A 20,193-nucleotide genomic window follows, 5' to 3' on the forward strand; every position below is an offset into this window, starting at 1 on the left:
TATTCTCCTGAGATTTATGTGATGCATAGCAAAAAAAGGAGATGAGCAGAGGGAACATCTGATGGTTAAACCAAGAGAGGAAGAGAAATGAGACAAATTGTACTCTATGAATTGTCACAGTTGCCTCAGGCATTACTGTTTTCTGTGGTGGACTGGAAAAAAGGTTTGCAATGACTTCAGTCTGACGGAACTGATGGAGGTGATTCAATTCATTGATTGGAAGTATTACACAACTCCACTTCTGTCCAATAAAACATACAACCTACACTACCCCCTGAAACAGCATCCAAAAGTGATACTGGACATCTCTGTGATCTGTTTGTAGCAAACGGACATCTCTTCATCCATCTATCTCATTGTATGTTGATGATCTATGTTTGTGATGTGATGTGAAGTGTGATTTTAAACTGTGAAGAAAAAGGTTGTCTTTGTAAACTTGTGAGGAGGCCATAAAGGTTCAAACGTAAGTCAGCCATCTGTAAGAGGAGACAATCAGAACATGAATTCACTTTTGGAGTTAATGAGGCCTTGAAATACAATACATTCATTTAAAACGTGCAATTAAACGCTTAATATCCAAGTTCATTTAACGACAAATACAGTTACATCACGTTTTCTTGCTAAGATTTGTTAAAGCTATTTATATCTGAGTAATGGCAGACATTAGGACATTTCTTGGACTTGATTTACGTATTTCTTCTATTGGCACACAGCAACCATAATGACATTTTTTCACATATACAATATTGTGTGTGTGTGTGTGTGTGTGTGTGTGTGTGTGTGCAATGTCTGCCAAAAAGCCTGCCGACAGCTGCTGGCAGCTACTGTGTTGCAGATGCATAAGTAACTGTAACAGCGTCTCGCTTCTTCCAGCATGGGAGGTGTCAGTTAAATAAATGTATAATTATCTGGAGGTTGTCAAGAGACAGTTTAGTGCGATGCCACGTTGCCTGCCTAAAGAGAATTTTGAAAGAGACTTTTCAGTGCAAAAACATACAAAGAACTCTGTCTACACATCTGGCGCTGTGACACTGTAAGGCGCAGGGTTCCATCTGTGTTGTGTGTGCTGAAACATGCATGATGTTTTTATGCATGTCCATGCAAGTATCTCTATGCATGCGTGTCTTTAGCACTAGTGGCCAGCTGTTCAGCAGTGGGATCCCTGCACATCTGGCAGCATGCAGTGGCCTGGAGAGGAGAGGATATCTAGCATACAGCAATGATGAGAGGGATGGGAGAAAGAGATAAGATTAAAGACAATAGGGGGGTGGCAGAAGGATTGAGAAGATGAAAAGAATGTGGATTTAGCTTCATAAAATGAGATGAAAACAAACGGATGTACAATGAGTGTTTGAGAGACACGAGGAACAAGTTGAATGCACTTGTGCACTCCTGTAGTCTTGTAATTTTCCTTTTATACCAATGAAAAGAAACAACCTTCATTAGGAAGTGGTGAGGTAAATGTGGTGCCCTTAAAAGATTCATCTTAAAGGAGACATTCTGTATCATGCTTATTTTCAGGTTCATGCTTGTATTTAAGGTTTCTACTAGAACATGTTTAAATTTTTTTTTAAAAACATTATTTTTCTCATACTGTCTGACTGAATATACCTGTATTCCCCCTCTGTCTGAAATGCTCTGTTTTAGCGCCTGCCATATATATATATATATATATATATATATATATTAGGGCTGTCAGCGTTAACGCGTTAATCGCGATGTGATTAAGGGCCGATGCGATTAATTTGTTTTAAATCGCATGCCGGCATTTATTAATTTATTTTACACTTCACTCGGCTTTGCGTAGTGCCTAACAGGCTACTATTTTGACCCTTTGCAGCACCGTTACTTATCATCAAGCTGCCACTTCCTCGTAACACATCCTGCTGCTGCAGGCTGCAGGCATGATGGAGAAAGACAGCAGCAATGAAATCCTGAATGGCGCTTTTTATTTTCCAAAACTCCTGGACGGCTTGTAGACAAGTCGAAAGCCATATGCACATTGTGTAAAGCCAAATTAAAATATCACCGAAGCACGTCAAGCTTGAGCTAAGCATAGTAGTACAGTTCACACCGCGAGCGGGTACGCGCGACACACGGCGGAAAAGTTGAGAGAAAGGAAAAAGAGACTGTGCTGTCGTGTCCGTGTGTCCTTGAGAACTGTAACTCGTATAACTTATGTTGTCAGTTAAATGTAGCATTGACCGACATGCTACTTGCCGACCTGTGGATGAAACCAAATCCCCAAAAATTACTACAGCTCTTGCGAAACGGGTGGCAACTAACTGCAGACCTGTCAGCATCGTAGAGGACTCGGGTCTTAAAGACGTACTACGGTTGGCATGTTCTGACCTGTCTCGTTGCCGTCGAGGGGGACAGTAGTTTTCACGGATACACAGCCTGTACGACACGGAGAAAGCAGCCCAACTGGAACTGCTGCAAAGTGCTGCAAACGCTGTCTTATTTACCGGTGATCACTGGACGTCAGTGAGTAATCAACATTATTTAGGAGTTACTAAACACTATATTGACTCTAGTAAGGATAGGGATTTTTAGTTTTTTAATTAGGTATGTGATTAATTAAATATGTGATTAATCGCGATTAAGTATAGAAATTCAGCGATTAAAAAAAATGTATCGTTTGACAGCCCTAATATATATATATAAAAAAGTAAATAAAATACATTTTAATGAACCTAATAAAAGTGATCCTGGAACCTTTGAGCAAAATCTGAATCAAAAATAACTCCCGCGTTTAGAACCACACAAAAACCTACGCGAAATGTTATTTAACTACTACATGTTGATATAAACACACTTGTATATCTGACAACATGTACAGTAATACTAGAACACTACAGACTACATTAAAATCTTCACAAATGTCATAAAAAAAACAAAAAAACAGTGGGACATCTACAGGAGCTTTCTCCGAGGTTTCTTTAAAGTGGTGCCAAAAAAGGACTAGCTGACAATAGGTTACATGATCTGTTTGTAGCTGCAGAAAATGGGTCTATTTCTGGCGAGAGGGTCAAGCCTCAAGGGTCCAAATCCGTGATCTCTCCCTGCTTCATCCACTCTTTAAAGCAGCAAATAGTTACCTTAGCTATCTGGCCCATTAGCTCAAAAGTGAGGAGTCAATTGATATGGAACCAGCATTTTGTTGTTTGGCTCGCTAAAATCTGTTTCCTAGGAGTCTTCTGTGTGTGCGCGCTGTGGGACCGGAGTGCGGGCAGACAGAAGATCACAAGGATGAGCCATCGACCCGGGCCAGCTTTCACTGGACAGTGAAAGGTTCGGGGAGTGCAAGGAGAGGAAAAATAAAACGCAGTAGAGGAGAGAAAGTGACCCAACTGCAGGCTTGATTGACTTGCTGTGTGGAGGAAGGCCATTTTCACAGTTGGTTGAGTCCTACAGTACCTATCCAAAAACACCTCGCGCACACACCCTCACATGCATGAACACATGCCAATGCACAGACACACAAACAAACAATTGCTCTCTCATGAATGCTCAACGATGCATATCAGATTCCCCAGATATCCAAACACACACATTACGTCCAGAAAACGGGGTCTGTGGTCGACCCCGTTATGTCAGAGCGATTTTTTCCATCACGTGGGATGAGAGAATGTTCTCTGACTTCCCCTCCAGGCTGCCCATACCATATACTCTGGAGTAATAGCACTCTCATGAACATAAGACTGCATGTTCCCATGATTCCTTGATCTTTTAATGTGCAATGCATGACAGAATACATTCCCTATCATGTGCATTAGAGACAAACATGATGATAACAGGGGTGTTGACTGGAATGAATGCAAAATAGACCCAACCTCCTTAACTGGAATTATAAGTTTTAACAGGAGAACAAAACAGTAAACACAAAACATTTCAGTCAAGCCTCCTTTTCCTTCCTCCCTACTCTCTGACTTTGAAAAGCGAGTAAGAGAAAAGTGTCTGTATTGATTCTCCTGCATTCAAACACACTGTGATTGAAGAACAAAAGAGAGGAAAGATATGGACGGAGGCAGAGTGGAGTAGGGAGAGTGTATCCTATGGCAGAAGTGTCCAGAAACTGCAGACAACTGAAAAACAGTGCACCCTGTATACATGACAAAGTTTAACTGCCTGAAACAGAGATGTAAATACACTCACCTAAAGGATTATTAGGAACAACTGTAAGATTTCTTGATAATGCAATTATCTAATCATCCAATCACATGGCAGCTGCTTCAATGCATTTAGAGGTGTCGTCCAGGTCAAGAAAATCTCCTGAACTCCAAACTGAATGTCAGAATGGGAAAGAAAGCTGATCTAAGCAACTTTGAGCGTGACATGGTTGTTGGTGCCAGACGGGCTGTTTTGAGTATTTCACAATCTGCTCAGTTACTGGGATTTTCACGCACAACCATTTCTAGGGTTTACAAAGAATGGTCTGAAAAAGGAAAAACATCCAGTATGCGGCAGTCCTCTGGGCGAAAATGCTAGTTGATGCTAGAGGTCAGAGGAGAATGGGCCGACTGATTCCAGCTGATAGAAGATCAACTTTGACTCAAATAACCACTTGTTACAACCGAGGTATGCAGCAAAGCATTTGTGAAGCCACAAAACACGAACAACCTTGAGGCGGATGGGCTACACCAGCAGAAGACCCCACAGGGTACCACTCATCTCCACTAAAAATAGGAAAATGAGGCTACAATTTGCACAAGCTCACCAAAATTAGACAGTTGAAGACTGTAAAAATGCTGCCTGGTCTGATGGGTCTCAATTTCTGTTGAGACATTCAGATGGTAGAGTCAGAATTTGGCATAAACAGAATGAGAACATGGATCTATCATGCCTTGTTACCACTGTGCAGGCTGGTGGTGGTGGTGTAATGGTGTGGGGGATGTTTTCTTGTCGCACTTTAGGCCCCTTAGTACCAATTGGGCATTGTTTAAATGTCACAGCCTACCTGAGCATTGTTTCCGACCATGTCCATCCTTTTATGACCACCATGTACCCATTCTCTGATGGCTACTTCCAGCAGGATAATGCACCATGTCACAAAGCTCGAATCATTTCAAATTGGTCTCTTGAACATGACAATGAGTTCACTGTACTAAAATGGCCCCCACAGTCCCCAGATCTCAGCCCAATAGAACATCTTTGGGATGGGGTGGAACAGGAGCGTCGTGCCCTGGATGTGCATCCCACAAATCTCCATCAACCGCAAGATGCTATCCTATCAATATGGGCCAACATTTCTAGAGAATGCTTCGAGCACCTTGTTGAATCAATGCCACGAAGAATTAAGGCAGTTCTGAAGGCCAAAGGGGGTCAAACACGGTATTAGTAGGGTGTTCCTAATAATTCTTTAGGTGAGTGTATATCTAGCGTTCTGTGATTGTACTCATTTGTGCAGGTTTACAGAATGTGTGCCACTGTTTTTAATACATCTTAAACGCAGTAATAATGATGAAGGAATACTGCAAAAGGGCCAGACAAAGGAACAGAGATGCTCTTCTTCGCAACACCCAAAATAATCATCTGCACTTTTCCACTCCATTTCAGTAGTCTATGAAATGAAAGGCAGAACCAAGCATCAACAATCTACTGGGACTGCATGAAGACAGCAACTATGAGGGGTAGGACAAAATAACAGGAATACCTTACTAACTACTGTAATAGCTATACAATACTTAGTATCTTTGGAAAGCATGTTCTTTTAAAAGTAATAGTTAATTACTAATATTAGCTATTTTAGGGGAGTTCGATGAGAAGATTGATACCACTCCCATGTCTGTCCATAATTAATAAGGCTAAAGCCAGCAGCCGGTTAGCTTAGCTTTACACAAAGACTGGAAACTGCGGGAAAACAGGTAGCCTGGCTCTGTCGTAAGGAAACAAAATCAGAGTACCAGCACCTCTAAAGCTCACTGATTAACATGTTTGATCGTTTGTTTAATCTGTATGAAAATTGAAGTATAGAAACGACACCAGGGGGTTACTGGTCACTCTCATGTATTTTGATCAGAGAAATTGTGAATGATAGCTTAGAGAAAAACAGTTAGAATGCAAACTTGCAACAAAACAACTGAACAAAAAGAAAAAAAGAGACTATAACCTTTAACAGCATTGACTGTCCTGTATGACAAAATAGGTTGTTACAATATATTCTTTTATATAATTAATAGTGCCAAAAGAATTGCAGTTTAAAATCAACTCAAAAAAACACATTTAGGACATGACGTGTGATGTTGATGAAGGGGTACTTGAACTCATCTGGCAGGGGTGCCAAGCTATGTTCAACAAAAAAAAGATTGGTTGGCAACCACTGCAGTACATGGACCGATAAGGTAGAATAGGCTCAGTCTCTCACACACACACACACACACACACACACACACACACACACACACACACACACACACACCCCTTGGAAATTTGCGTGATCTACTAATCATCTTCAAGGGGTGTATTCCACTCCACTCTACTGCATACAATTATCAGTAAGATAAACTGAAGAGATACATTGACAGTAACACTATAATACACCTTTGTAATAATGTATTTCCAAGTGTAAGGGTTTTTCTTTTCAGATTTTTCTGACCAAACCTCTCCCGAGCTACACTTTCTCTCACTAATTATCCTCCCCTCCATCTCTTTTCCTGTCCCTTGTCTTTAGTCTTCCTCATCCCTCTCTCCTATATTCTCTTATTCCAATTAATGATCTTCCTCCTTTGGGCATCCGTTGTTTCCATAGGAACAGTGCTCTGTAGTCGATACCGGTCGTCTAGGCAACGGTGCGCTGGGAAGGACATTCTGTGTGAGTCTGTGTGTGTGCACATGTCACATGTTAACTTGATTTAGTCTGGCCCCTTGCAGTGGCGCAGGTATGTTCTGTGTTCATTGTTTTTATGATTTTCTGTCAGACAAATTCAACGTTTTCTTTGGATGTTGTGCATTTAAAATATATCTAATTTCATATCGTAGGGAAATAAATGCCTTTAGTTTCATGTAAAAGATACATTTGACCAGCACCCTGTGCTGCCATTTTTCTCATCAATTCTACTACAGTGTGTATCATATTGTTCCCCCTCAGTATTGTGCACATACCATCATATTCTAAATCTCTCTCTTTGCTTATAGCCTTCACACACACTCTCTCTCTCACACACACACACACACACATCTGCCAACCCAAGTCAGCACATTACAGGACATGTAACTGTGCGGATAGTACGGTCTTGTAAACATGAAACAGTCTTTGTGTGAGTGAGTGAGTGAGTGAGTGAGTGAGTGAGTGAGTGAGTGAGTGAGTGGGAGTGTGTGTGTGTGTAAAAAGGAACAGAGGGATTGTGTCTGGCTCCGGGGGCTTCCCTAGTCACAGCTGGGACAAACCATAACGCTGGATTAACAAAAGTATCCACAGATAGAAAGAGTGAACACAAGGTCACTGGATTAAACTGGGACAGACGACAAGAGGGAATATGTAGAAAGGGAAGGAAGTAGGGGCAATATATCAATATTATATTGATATCGTGATATGAGACTAGACTCTTTGAAATGTTATATGTCTCAAGTGTTGTCTTTTCCTGGTTTTAAAGGCTACATTACATTAAAGTGAAGTCATTTTCTGAACTTACCAGGCTGTTCTAGCTGTTCTATTATTTGCCTTTACCCACTTAGTCATTATATCCACATTACTGATGATTATATGTCAAAAATGTCACTGTATAAAGCACCAATTGTCGCAATATCGACATTGATGTATTTGGTCAAAAATAAGGTGATATTTGATTTTCTCCATATCGCCCAGCTCTAGAAGGAAGTAAATAAAAAACTGTTTCATTGACTGTGACGACTTGCAACAAATATAACTAATCAGACCTAATGACTGGTGGTGAATGAATGGTACTCCTTGAAGAACACCTAAATATCGTGATATTCAATGTGATAAACAGTAAATATGGCATAGAATAAATATATTATACAGTGCATCTATGTGTTGTTTTGACGGTGGTTTTGGTGTGTGTGTTTGTGTGGGGGGGCAGGCCATCTGCCATCGTGAGTGGCGAGTGTATGTTTGACTGAGCACTTGCACAGAATCATGCCTGAACTGTGTGAAAATCTCTGGAGGGCAGGGAGGCCTCGGCCCACCAGTCCATTCCCACACACACACACACACACACACACACACACACACACACACACACACACACGGACTCAAGGGCACATGTAAAAGCAGATCTGTGATTATGCATGCACACACACGGACATTTTGTAAACCCACACACAAGTGCGTGGACAGACAAGCGCCACAACAAAACAAACCAAAAAAACACACCCTGTCTTTGATCCCATCCTCACATCTCTAAACATGCGAAACAAGAATTGCAATTACCCACGTTCCCTCTCCCTCACATGTGCTCCACTGCTCTACTTTCCCTCTGCTGGAGCTGGAAAAGGACGGGGCTCATCGGGCCAGCACCCTCACACACACAAACCATAGGAGGTATAAACACAACATGATGCAGAAATACTCACAAAAGCATGATTGTGCAGCAATACACATATTCACACATGCACCTGCAAAGCGGCCTGTAGGTTTACAAACTTAAGCATATAAACACACATACACAAATTTGCAGTTTAGGGATGCACACGCATAAAAAAAAAATCTATAAGCCCATATGTGTAAAAATGATGTGGGAAGAAAAGGGCTCACAAGGCTTTAAGATAAACACAAACAAACAAGCAGTGATGTGAAGAATATACTTCTGCTGCTATGAACCAATGATGAACTGCTCAAGTCTTGGACTCGGACTCGAGTCACTATTCTCTGGACTCGTGGTCTCGCACACTGATGACTTGGACTCAAAGATTTATGAAATGTCTGTCTGTAATGGAGTTGAATGGAAATTTCTAAGTGACCCCAAACTGTTGAGCGGTAGTGTGTGTGTGTGTGTGTGTGTGTGTGTATTATATATATATATATATATATATATATATATATATATATATATATACACACACACACACACACATATTGTATATACAAACATATAAGTCCCACATGCATAGGAGCTCAATATTTACATCTATGCTAAAATATGAATTTGGCAGAAACTCCTGAATCCAGATTGTACTGAATCTATGTTAATAATATCAGGTCTTAAGTGACACCTACAAATTGTACTTCACTTTGGTCTATTTTTAAGCTTCACCTTTTAGAACATGGGTGAGACAGAAGAAGAGAAAGTGTGAAAAGCTAAAAAGAGAAGGAGAAAGACAATAAAGTGGATTGGTGTAATCCACTTTATCCTGGTACAAAAGGTTCAAACAGCAATGAAAACATGCCCACATCAAGGCACACGCACACACACACACACACACACACACACACACACACACACACACACACTAATATGAATATTCCTCTGGGGCCGTCTTCCCGGCAGGTGTCCAAGTTTCCCGGTAATGGAGCAGGGGAGAACTCTCCACAGCAGGAGCCAGGGACAACCAATCAATGTCAATAAATGTCTTACATTCTACATGAGCCTCCCCACCATGATGGATTTTCATGATTCTATCTCCAACTCCTCACTCAATTGCAAATGCGGTTTGACTAAAATGTGCCTGAAACCGAGCACAGAAATCTTATGAATCAGCTTGAGAACAAAACTCGCATCTCATTCAGAAAGGAGATTCGTCACCTTAGAAGTGAAATAAAGAAGCTCAACAAGCTGTATAAAACCAGCTCGCTGGTAGAAAAACATGCATCAAGGACTTAAACAGCTTCACCAGTGCTCTACTCGGACAACAAAAACCAGGCACTCTATCCTGCGGGATGCAGACAGCGACCCCCGTAGGTGTCAGGAAATGGGAGCCAAGCGTAATGTTTGCAAACCTGGAAAACCATCAACTGAGCTGATTGTGAAGGAGCCAACGTGGCAGGAAATCCAAGGCATCCTCCGGAAAGCCGCCAAAGCATCAGCTGCCCCAGGCCCAAGCAGTATATATGATAAGGTCTAGAAGAAATGCCCAAAACCTCTCCAGATGTTAAGAAAGATCATGAGAAAGATCTGGGCCAAAGACACAATTCCATCAAGCTGGGAATTGGCAGAGGGGTGCTTTATTCCAACGGAAGAGGGTTTCTCCACAATACACTGTGTCAATGTCATGGCAAACACAGGTGTCACTAATAAAACAAACTGATACCTCGTTTACACGTACATGGTTATTTTGAAAAACGGAGACATTTCCCTTCGTTTGTGCCCTTCGTTTACACGCAAACGGAGAATTCGCCTCTGAAAACGATTCTTTCTAAGAAACTCCGGCCAGAGTGGAGATTTGGGAAAACTTTGTTTGCACGTTTGCCAACTGAGACAAACGGAGGTTTAGGCAGCCGAGGAAGTGAGGAAAAGAATAGGGAGGAAGTGATTTGTTGCTGTTGTTGCGATTTTTGGGATTCTGATTGGCTAACGTGGGCTTGAGCTTCTCGTTACACTGCCACCTACAGGTTTGACATGCTCTTGACGGCATATATAAATATATAAATATATATATATATATATATATATATATATATATAAATATATATATATATATATACACACACACACACACACACACACACACACAGGTACATGTAAACGAACACTTTTCTGAAAACTGACAGATGTGCACGATGTTATTTTTGAAAACGGAGAGGTTAAAATGTCACTTGTCACCGGCCACGTGTAAACGTAGCATGAGTCATCATTAATGTTTGTAGTCACACCAATATCTGCCAGAAGAAATAACGTCACAGTTCTTTTCACCAAACTGAACTGAGTGAACATTTCTAAGTCCGCACAAAACACAAACAATTCTCTTCTTCACAAAGTTTTAAATTCTCGCCTTTAAAGTTTTCTGCTGCACGTAAAGAATTGCCCTTAATTCAAATCCGCTCACTAATAAACTGACACTATGCAGAATTACCAAACTTGTAGTTTACAAGTTAACGATCTCCATTCCAGTGCCCTTAAGCAATAAAACGACAGACACCAGAGACACTGTTCTTCAGCACACTTTGACCTCCTAGTAAGGAGGTCAAATAAAGAACATCTCCATGTACATCAATAATGTAAAAGAAAAAATGACTTAAAAATCTACTTCTTTGAACAAGACTTTGAAACATTTTAATATGACTTTAAAACTAGCTCCTTACCTTTTTGAAGAAGCCCAAGGACTAGTCTTTACCTCTTTAAAGAGGACTAAAGGTTAACAATTAAAACTGTTAAGACTGAGATGATATCCAATGAAGGAGTCTCCATAGCAACAGTAAGAGTGATTCACAGAGCATGCCAGGCCAGTGCCAGTAAAATAAATTTCACATCTCAGTGCACCACAGCCTCTGCTGTGAGATGTGTGTGTGTGTGTGTGTGTGTGTGTGTGTGTGTGTGTGTGTGTGTGTGTGTTTGAGCTGCAGTATGCAGATGACTGCGCTCTCGTATCTCACTCTCCGCAAGACCTCCAGTCTGTCCTAGATGCAGCAGTGAGGGCATACAGCAGGATGGGGTTGACCATCCCACCCACACCACCCATCCTCACTGTCGCAGATGAAAAACTGCCAGTTGTTCCATCATTCAAATACCTGGGGAGCATTATCTCCGAAGACAATAGCATTGACAATGAGGTCCAGAACAGAATCAAACAAGCATCAGCTGCCTTTGGGAGACTCCGGCAGCAGGTTTTTCAGAACAAGAACCTTCATCTCAATACAAAAATCTGCGTCTACCAAGCGGTCTGCATCACCACCCTCCTCTACAGCTGTGAAGCCTGGGTTACTTACAGCCGCCACATCAAGTCACTGGAACACTTCCACATCTGCTGTCTCCAGCGCATCCTGGGAATCACTTGGCGTGACAGAGTGCCTCATACTGAGATCCTCAGGAGAACAGGCTGCAAGAGTATTGAGGCCACAATCACCCAGCACCAACTGCGTTGGTTGGGGCATGTCATAAGGATGCCCTACAACCGTCTGCCCCGCAGAGTGCTATATGGCCAGCTACACCAAGGCCAACGCTCTGCCGGAGGCCAGAAGAAACGCTTTAAAGACCAATTGAAGACAGCGCTTAAGAGGTGCAAAATTAAACCTGGGGACCTGGAGAACATGGCTGCTGACCGCAACATCTGGCAGCAGCTATGTCTAGATGGGACCCAAGCACTGGAGGAGGAAAGGACAGTCAGGAGACAACAAAGAAGGCTCAGGAGGAACACACCCACACCCATGAATGCCAGTAACCCTAACACCAACACCATGTACAGTGGTGTGAAAAAGTGTTTGCCCCCTTCCTCATTTCCTGTTCCTTTGCATGTTTGTCACACTTAAGTGTTTCGGAACATCAAACCAATTTAAACAATAGTCAAGGACAACACAAGTAAACACAAAATGCAATTTGTAAATGAAGGTGTTAATTATTAAAGGTGAAAAAAAATCCAAACCATCATGGCCCTGTGTGAAAAAGTGATTGCCCCCTAAACCTAATAACTGGTTGGGCCACCCTTAGCAGCAACAACTGCAACCAAGCGTTTGCGATAACGTGCAATGAGGCTTTTACAGCGTCCTGGAGGAATTTTGGCCCACTCATCTTTGCAGAATTGTCCTAATTCAGTTACATTAGAGGGTTTTTCGAGCATGAACGGCCTTTTTTAAGGTCATACCACAACATCTCAATAGGATTCAGGTCAGGACTTTGGCTAGGCCACTCCAAAGTCTTCATTTAGTTTTTCTTCAGCCATTCGGTGGTGGACTTGCTGGTGTGTTTAGGATCATTGTCCTGCTGCAGAACCCAAGTTCGTTTCAGCTTGAGTACACGAACAGATGGTCGGACATTCTCCTTCAGGATCTCTTGGTAGACAGCAGAAGTCATAGTTCCTTTTATCACGGCAAGTCTTCCAGGTCCTGAAGCAGCAAAACAGCCCCCAGACCATCACACTACCACCACCATATTTTACAGTTGGTATAATGTTCTTTTATGAAATGCAGTGTTCCTTCTACGCCAGATATACTTGGACACACACCTTCCAAAGAGTTCCACTTTTGTCTCATCGGTCCACAGAATGTTGTCCCAAAAGTCTTGGGGATCATCAAGATGTGTTCTGGAGAAATTGAGACAAGCTTTGATGTTCTTTTTGCTCAGCAGTGGTTTTCTCCTAGGAACTCTGCCATGCAGGCCATTTTTGCCCAGTCTTTTCCTGATGGTGGAGGCATGAACGCTGACCTTAACTGAGGCAAGTGAGGCCTGCAGTTCTTTGGACGTTGTTGTGGGGTCTTTTGTGACCTCTTGGATGAGTCGTCGCTGCGCTCTTGGGGTAATTTTGGGCGGCCGGCCACTCCTGGGAAGGTTCACCACTGTTCCATGTCTTCGCCATTTGTGGATAATGGCTCTCACTGTGGTTCGCTGGATTCCCAAAGCTTTGGAAATGGCTTTATAACCCTTTCCAGACTGATAGATCTCAATTACTTTCTTTCTCAATTGTTCCTGAATTTCTTTGGGTCTCGGCATGATGTGTAGCTTTTAAGGATCTTCTGGTGGACCTTACTGTGTCAAGCAGCTCCTATTTAAGTGATGCCTTGATTGTGAAAAGTTGTGTCAATAATCAGGCCTGGGTGTGGCTAGAGAAATTGAACTCAGGTGTGGACAACCACAGTTATAGTATGTTTTAACAAGGGGGGCAATCACTTTTTCACACAGGGCCATGATGGTTTGGATTTTTTTTCTCCTTTAATAATAAACACCTTCATTTACAAATTGCATTTTGTGTTTACTTGTGTTGTCCTTGACTTTTGTTTAAATTGGTTTGATGTTCCGAAACACTTAAGTGTGACAAACATGCAAAGGAACAGGAAATGAGGAAGGGGGCAAACACTTTTTCACACCACTGTATATAATGCACCTGCAATAGAACCTGTGGATCCAGGATAGGACTATACAGCCATCAGAAAACTCACCGTTAAAAGACAGAAGTGGACGTCATCATCGGATTCGATGGACAACTACAAGCAAGCTGTGTGTGTGTGTGTGTGTGTGTGTGTGTGTGTGTGTGTGAGATTGGTACACATATTGTACCATGATTCTATATACAGGATGCACGTGCTTGGCAGGAACCAGCGATGACTGTGTGAGGACGTGTTTGAAGTTCTGCATTTTCTGGTGCATTTGATGTTTGTTCTGTGCCGCTGTACCTTTCATTATCTTAACATACATGTTTTTGCATGTTTTTTTTAGATTAAAGTGTGATGCACTCTTTTCCCTCCCCTCCCTCTTCCTCCCTCTCCTTTGCTTCCATCTTCGCATCGGTCTCACACTGGCGCACTGCTCATTAGCTTGCTGTCAGTCTCAGTTTCTGTCTCCCTTTTCCCCCTTCTTTTTCTCAGTCTCCTGTGCTGTAATGCAGTTTCCCTCCCTTTCCTCACACTCCTCTTTCTATTCAATCCCTTCTTCTGAGGTGAATTCAGAAAAAGATCCTTCAGGGATCTTTTCTTTTCATCACTCAGGCCATTTTCCTGCGTCTTCAGTGTTTTTCTTTCATTTTCGCCTTACTTTTGCTTTCTCATCTCTCTCCATCTGTCCCCTTTTTCATTTAGTAAGAATGTTTTTTTGTGGTAAGAAATGAAAGTGGGCTCTGAACCCACCTCCCACATTCCTGCAAAACACACATGCATACATACACTCACGTACAGTGAAATCGTGACTGCTGTACCCATACAAGCCACAGTAAGAGAGAATAATACACCAGCGCAGAGAGCTATCGACTTCTCTGTGATCACACACACAAACCAGTATTTGTACACAAAGATGCAGAACGCTCACAGTGCAGTAGAGAACATGAACACAATCACACATTACATCTCCACACAGCCCTGAGCATAGAGCAGGTGAGAGAACCCAGAGTGGAAATTAGAGGAAAACAGAGTGAGAGGCAGAAGTGAGAAGAAGAGATGGTGTGAAGGGAAGCATGTGATGACTGACTTTCTTGCAGTAATGGCTTTCAAAACGGGGCTGCTTAGTGAGTTTGGCTTCACTTCTTTTGAAGAGAAGTCAAATCCTCCCATCTGTCCCCCAAACACACCCACTGATCCTTCTTTAATACTTCCTTCTGTTAGAGGGAAAACACCCAGGACATGCTCTACGTCTTTGTGCACGTGTGTGTGTGTGTGTGTGTGTGTGTGTGCACGCATTGCTATTGGCAGATGCTGTCCTTAAAAACCTGGCCTATAGTGTATGCCTTTGTTTACTGCTTGAGCCAAGCTTGTCCCCAGTTAAGCTCGTAGCATTAAACTCCGAGGTTGATTTGGAATGATCAGCCTTTAAATAGTCTGATAACATTTTTCCGGCCTCATTTTCTCTCGAGGATGAATGCCATTAATGCATGCAATGCATCATGCCGATCACTTTATTTAAAAGGGACATCAATTTCACCCCGTGACTGCACAGTGATGTATCAATTAAGGTTGTCACTTTTTCAAAAAACAAAAACTTTTAACTAATTCCAACTTGCACGGAATTTGGGCTTCAACTGACTACAAATCTCTCGAATGTCCAGTCAATTTAAAGGAGTGGAACTGACTTCTCATGCAGGAAATACTGATTTATACACCCAGTTTATAGAACTGCATGGCGAAAACAATACGAACAGCCAAAAACAAAGGACACTGCTTGGCTGCAGTGAGTGCAAGCACATAATGGAGTGGGATGACAATAAAGTTTGACATAATAAGTCAAATGCTGTTGTTGCTAGCTCCTGCAGTGTATGCCAACAACACTGCCAACACTTTTGTCTGTCCCAAGTGACAAGCTAACATTACAGTTGTGTTGTACAGGGTCAGCAAAGAGACACACATTGCATTTCAGGAACGCCCCCGTGCTGCAGTACAAGTAAGGGACAGGTAGACCTGTACCAACTATATCTGACCAGATTGGCACAGAAGGCAGACAAGGTTTGCATGGATACAACCCATCCACTTTCAGTGGAGTTCAAGCCGCTCCCTTCTGGTCGTAGATATAGATACCCTAACGTCAGAACCAACCGAGCAAAAAACTCATTCATTCCCATGGCAATAACCCAATTAAATAAGATGTGGAGAGGGGTATGACTGGAGGAGGAATATATGTGAAGTATTGTGCAGTAGTTTCATTTATTTATGACATTAGGCCTTTTAGGGAAGTGCAACATACTCCTTTTTACTGTATTCTATTTATTGATGTGTGTATGTTATGTGTTAGATAAATAGTGCTGTAGATGTCTGGTTCAATGTTTGTGTTGTGGATTATGTGTTAATATACCTGTACTGTACAACAAAGTTGTCTAAGTCTGAGGCACAGCCTCTTGTACTATACACATGAATTGAAACAGATGTCACACATCACAGATCTAACATTTAATTTTTTTTTTCACATTCAAAATAGGGCTGCGAGAGCTGCAACTAACTTATTTTTCATTACTGATTAATCTGTTGATTATTTTTCAATTAAAGGTGCCCCATGGAGTTAGGTTCCAGCTTTGGTGTTTCTCACTCAAACGGTGTATTCTTGAGGCCTGACAAACATATTCAGTGGAACATTCAACTGAAAAGCACCATCATATTTTCAGTAATTTTCAGTTAGCAATTACCAACCTAACTTTGAATTCCAACTCATTTGGCAGTGCTCCAAATGGCGGCGGTGTCAGAGCTCGGGAGTCACCTACTTCAGTTGATAGCAGCATTATCTTGTCTTAGTGTGTTAGGGTCAAGCACGGCTAATGGCCAAAACATTGTCATTGTCACATTGATACAGTGGTGGTTAGTGCTCCAGCCAGCAGCTGAAGGGCACTCCACACCATGTAAGTCAACTGATGGGCTGTGGAGATGGAGTGGAAATGTTAAGTGCCACTATCACCGATTTCACTGTCAGGGAGAAGTCACTTACAGCTAAACTCTTACCATAGCAGAGCATTCAAATCATCATAGGCATGTAAAGACTTGTGTAGCTTCTACAATACTGACTGGTAGACCACAGATCAGTTAAATAAAACCTACAGAATATATTTCAAGTAGCCTTTTTGTTATGTTTATCACTGCTGAAAAAGATTATTTAAGTATTGTAGAAGTTAAACAGGCTTTTTAGGAGCTAAAACTTTTTCCCAACTTTTGTCCCAACCGAATACTGTTCAGAAGAATTAAGGTGTGTCTCAATTTGGATACTTCCGTGAGTACCATATGTACCGTAGTGCGTACATTTCAACAAGTGTTGAATCACACACGGCTGTTATGCACTGACCGGAAATTACCGCCACCTATTGTAGCCCGACAAAATATATCCCGGCTTGATTTCTGACTATAGTGGTACTTATTTAAAAAAATAATAATAATAATAAAAAATTACGCCATTTCATTCACAACCGCTGCAGATTCCTCACCCGCCATATTCACAAGTTTGACCGTTTTGAGTGCAGCATGCGGGTACTCGTAGTGCACTGCATTTGGCCATACTTTGTCATTTGGCCAGTCAGTTTGTCACTATATACTCTATAGTGCACTATAGTACAATATACTATATATGTATGAAGATTTGGTTTGTTATACGTTTCCAATTCATTTGAGAATAACACAAATGTATACAACTTTGGGTAACACTTTGCTTGAAGGTATCAAAGAGTGACATGACACTGTCATGAACACATGACACTGTTATGACACAGTAATGACACATGAACCCTAACCCTAACGCTAACCATAACTTGTCATGACAAAAACCGAATGACACTTACTAAAAGAAGCATTATGTCATAAAGGTTTATGACTTGTTTATAATGTTTGACACGTTCATGACAGTGCCATGTCACTCTTACGTAGCTATTCAAGTAAAGTGTAACCCAACTTTGTTCTCCGATTTTATCCAAGTGCAGATGTCGATTCTGCAACACAGATGAACTGCAAGGAGCTGTTTTTAGCATTCAACTCCACTGAAAAAACAGCTGCAGCTGAAAAGTTGATCTACTAGCATTACCGTAATAACGGTATTTGACGGGTGGATTTCAGTATTTAGCAATGACAGTTGACATTTGGCATATTTGTTGAAGTGTGCAAACACACAGACATAGAACACAACAGGACAAAAACATAAGCGTGCTAATGTGTGCCAGCGTATGTTTTGCCAAAAATCAATTTTGGAATTTAATCACCAAAGAATTTCCAATAAAACTTGTGATCTCAATTTAAGAAATATTCAACCTATGTCAGGATTCACAGATTTTTAACAATACCTCTGTGAGTGCTTGGTGAATGAAACAGGCGGTGTGAGGGGACACCTCCCAAGGTGTCTTCTCTTCCACCATGATGGCGTCCAGCGTGGCCTTCTCTAGGATGACATCGAAGGACGCATTGGGGAAGGAGAGCTGCCGCACGTCCATCTCATGCCAGGTCATACGCGGGCAATCGCTGTACCTGGCACTCATTGCACTGATGCACACAGAGGAGTAGTCTATGTTGGTGATGGAGTGGTAGCCGGCACTGTACATGTCGCCGCTCATACTGCTGTTTCCACACCCTGAAGGAAAAAGAAAGGAGAGAGAAGGACAAGTGAACATGGGACAGTGTTGGGAGAGGAAACAAAGTCGTGGGGAGAGATGAGGAGATAGGAGAGGACTGAAACCAATATGTCTTTGATGACTCAAATCCCCAGTATGTTTTTCTGTATGAGTATACGATGGTGTGATCAATACAGCAAACAACATCATGAAAAAGCAAGCTCCTATCATGGCTACAAAGACTGCTATGACTGGGACCACCTCCTGTGATTGATGAGACACATATGTCCACACAGTTTCTATTTGATCAAGCTGCAGAGCAGAGATGGAAACCTCCCACTCCAGAGGACCAAATGGTCGCTCATATAAAGTGTGTTCAGAAGGGAAGCCGCCTATTCTGACAGGAACTCAGACTGCACAAAATTTGTCACAAGCAACAAGGTTTCAACTTGTAGCTCGTCACCGGGTGACGGATTGGAAGAAAGCCACGGAGGGAAATGAAAGAGGACAAAAGAAAAGAAGATTGCCTCTCATGTAGCAAGACAAGATGAAAATAATCTACTGAATGCTGCATTTCACCTTTTGGATCAGATGACTCATAGATTGTGTAGATGGAGGAGGAGGGGGAGGAGGAGTAAGTGGCGAAGACAGGTAAAAGAAAAAAGAGGAACGGTGCAGTAGGAGGAGGACATGGGGGAGAGATATATACTACCTTCATGCGCATATTCAGTTTCAGTAAAGGCAAAGTTCATATGTGTTAGCCTTGGAAATGCTCATATTATCTTGTACTTATGAAAGTGTGTGTGTGTGTGTGTGTGTGTGTGTGTGTGTGTGTGTGTGTGTACTTCTGTTTTTAACGGTATCCGCCTGGGAAGGAGACAAAGAGTGTGATAGGTGGGGCTGTGACTTCCGGCAGCATGTTGGCACCGACACCTATGTTGCAAACGTGTGGCTGGCGCTTGTTATCACCTTACTGCTTTGACTAATTACCAGCCTCCAAAAGCTTCATGTGTTTGTGGGCACGTGTGCGTGCGTGTAAGACAAATTCAGTTAGCTGCTTCACACACTAAACAACACATTTAGGTGTGTGTGTGTGTGTGTGTGTGTGTGTGTGTGTGTATGGTATGTAGAAACATTACATGTATGTTGTACACTCATAATAACATGTATATGTCTATCACACATATACATGTTATTAGACAGCAGATAGGAACTATGAAAACAGAATTAAAGTGACAAGGAGAGAAGCAACACCAGTCATATAAGCATTAAACATTGTAAAGCAAGACAACACTGTGCTGCTTATTCCCGCAGATTTTGATGTGTTTTGTGTGTGTGTGTGTGTGTGTGTGTGTGTGTGTGTGTGCATGCGTTCCACATATCAAAGGGCTGGAGCCCTTGATGGTTATCCCCGTGACGTTGGCTTCAAAACAAGGGAGGAAATATGTCAGTGCTGCTTGTCACATTCAAATCGTTCTTTGTGGATGATCGGGAATATGAGAAGATAGGTCAGGGTTGAATTACAAAGACTCAACAGGTTATTTTAGATAACTTTAAATCTTACTTTATGTGTGCCAAAAGCAAACAACAGCTTTGGAAAATACATTTTGCATGGAGGAGAGGCAACCTGACAGACAAGATATGTTT

At 41.9% G+C, this 20,193-nt stretch overlaps 1 protein-coding gene across 1 annotated transcript in view; it reads right to left on the reverse strand.

The window, feature by feature from the left end:
- ece2a (endothelin converting enzyme 2a) overlaps positions 1-20,193 on the reverse strand; it is a 94,686-nt gene that overhangs the window by 25,698 nt on the left and 48,795 nt on the right. Inside the window, exon 3 of the mRNA XM_078264007.1 lies at positions 18,283-18,566. Within this exon, the coding sequence (XP_078120133.1) occupies positions 18,283-18,566 (284 nt within the window). The remainder of the gene's footprint in view (positions 1-18,282; positions 18,567-20,193) is intronic.

The sequence above is a fragment of the Sander vitreus genome, chromosome 12, assembly GCF_031162955.1.
Source record: "Sander vitreus isolate 19-12246 chromosome 12, sanVit1, whole genome shotgun sequence".
NCBI classification, from domain to species: Eukaryota; Metazoa; Chordata; class Actinopteri; order Perciformes; family Percidae; genus Sander; species Sander vitreus.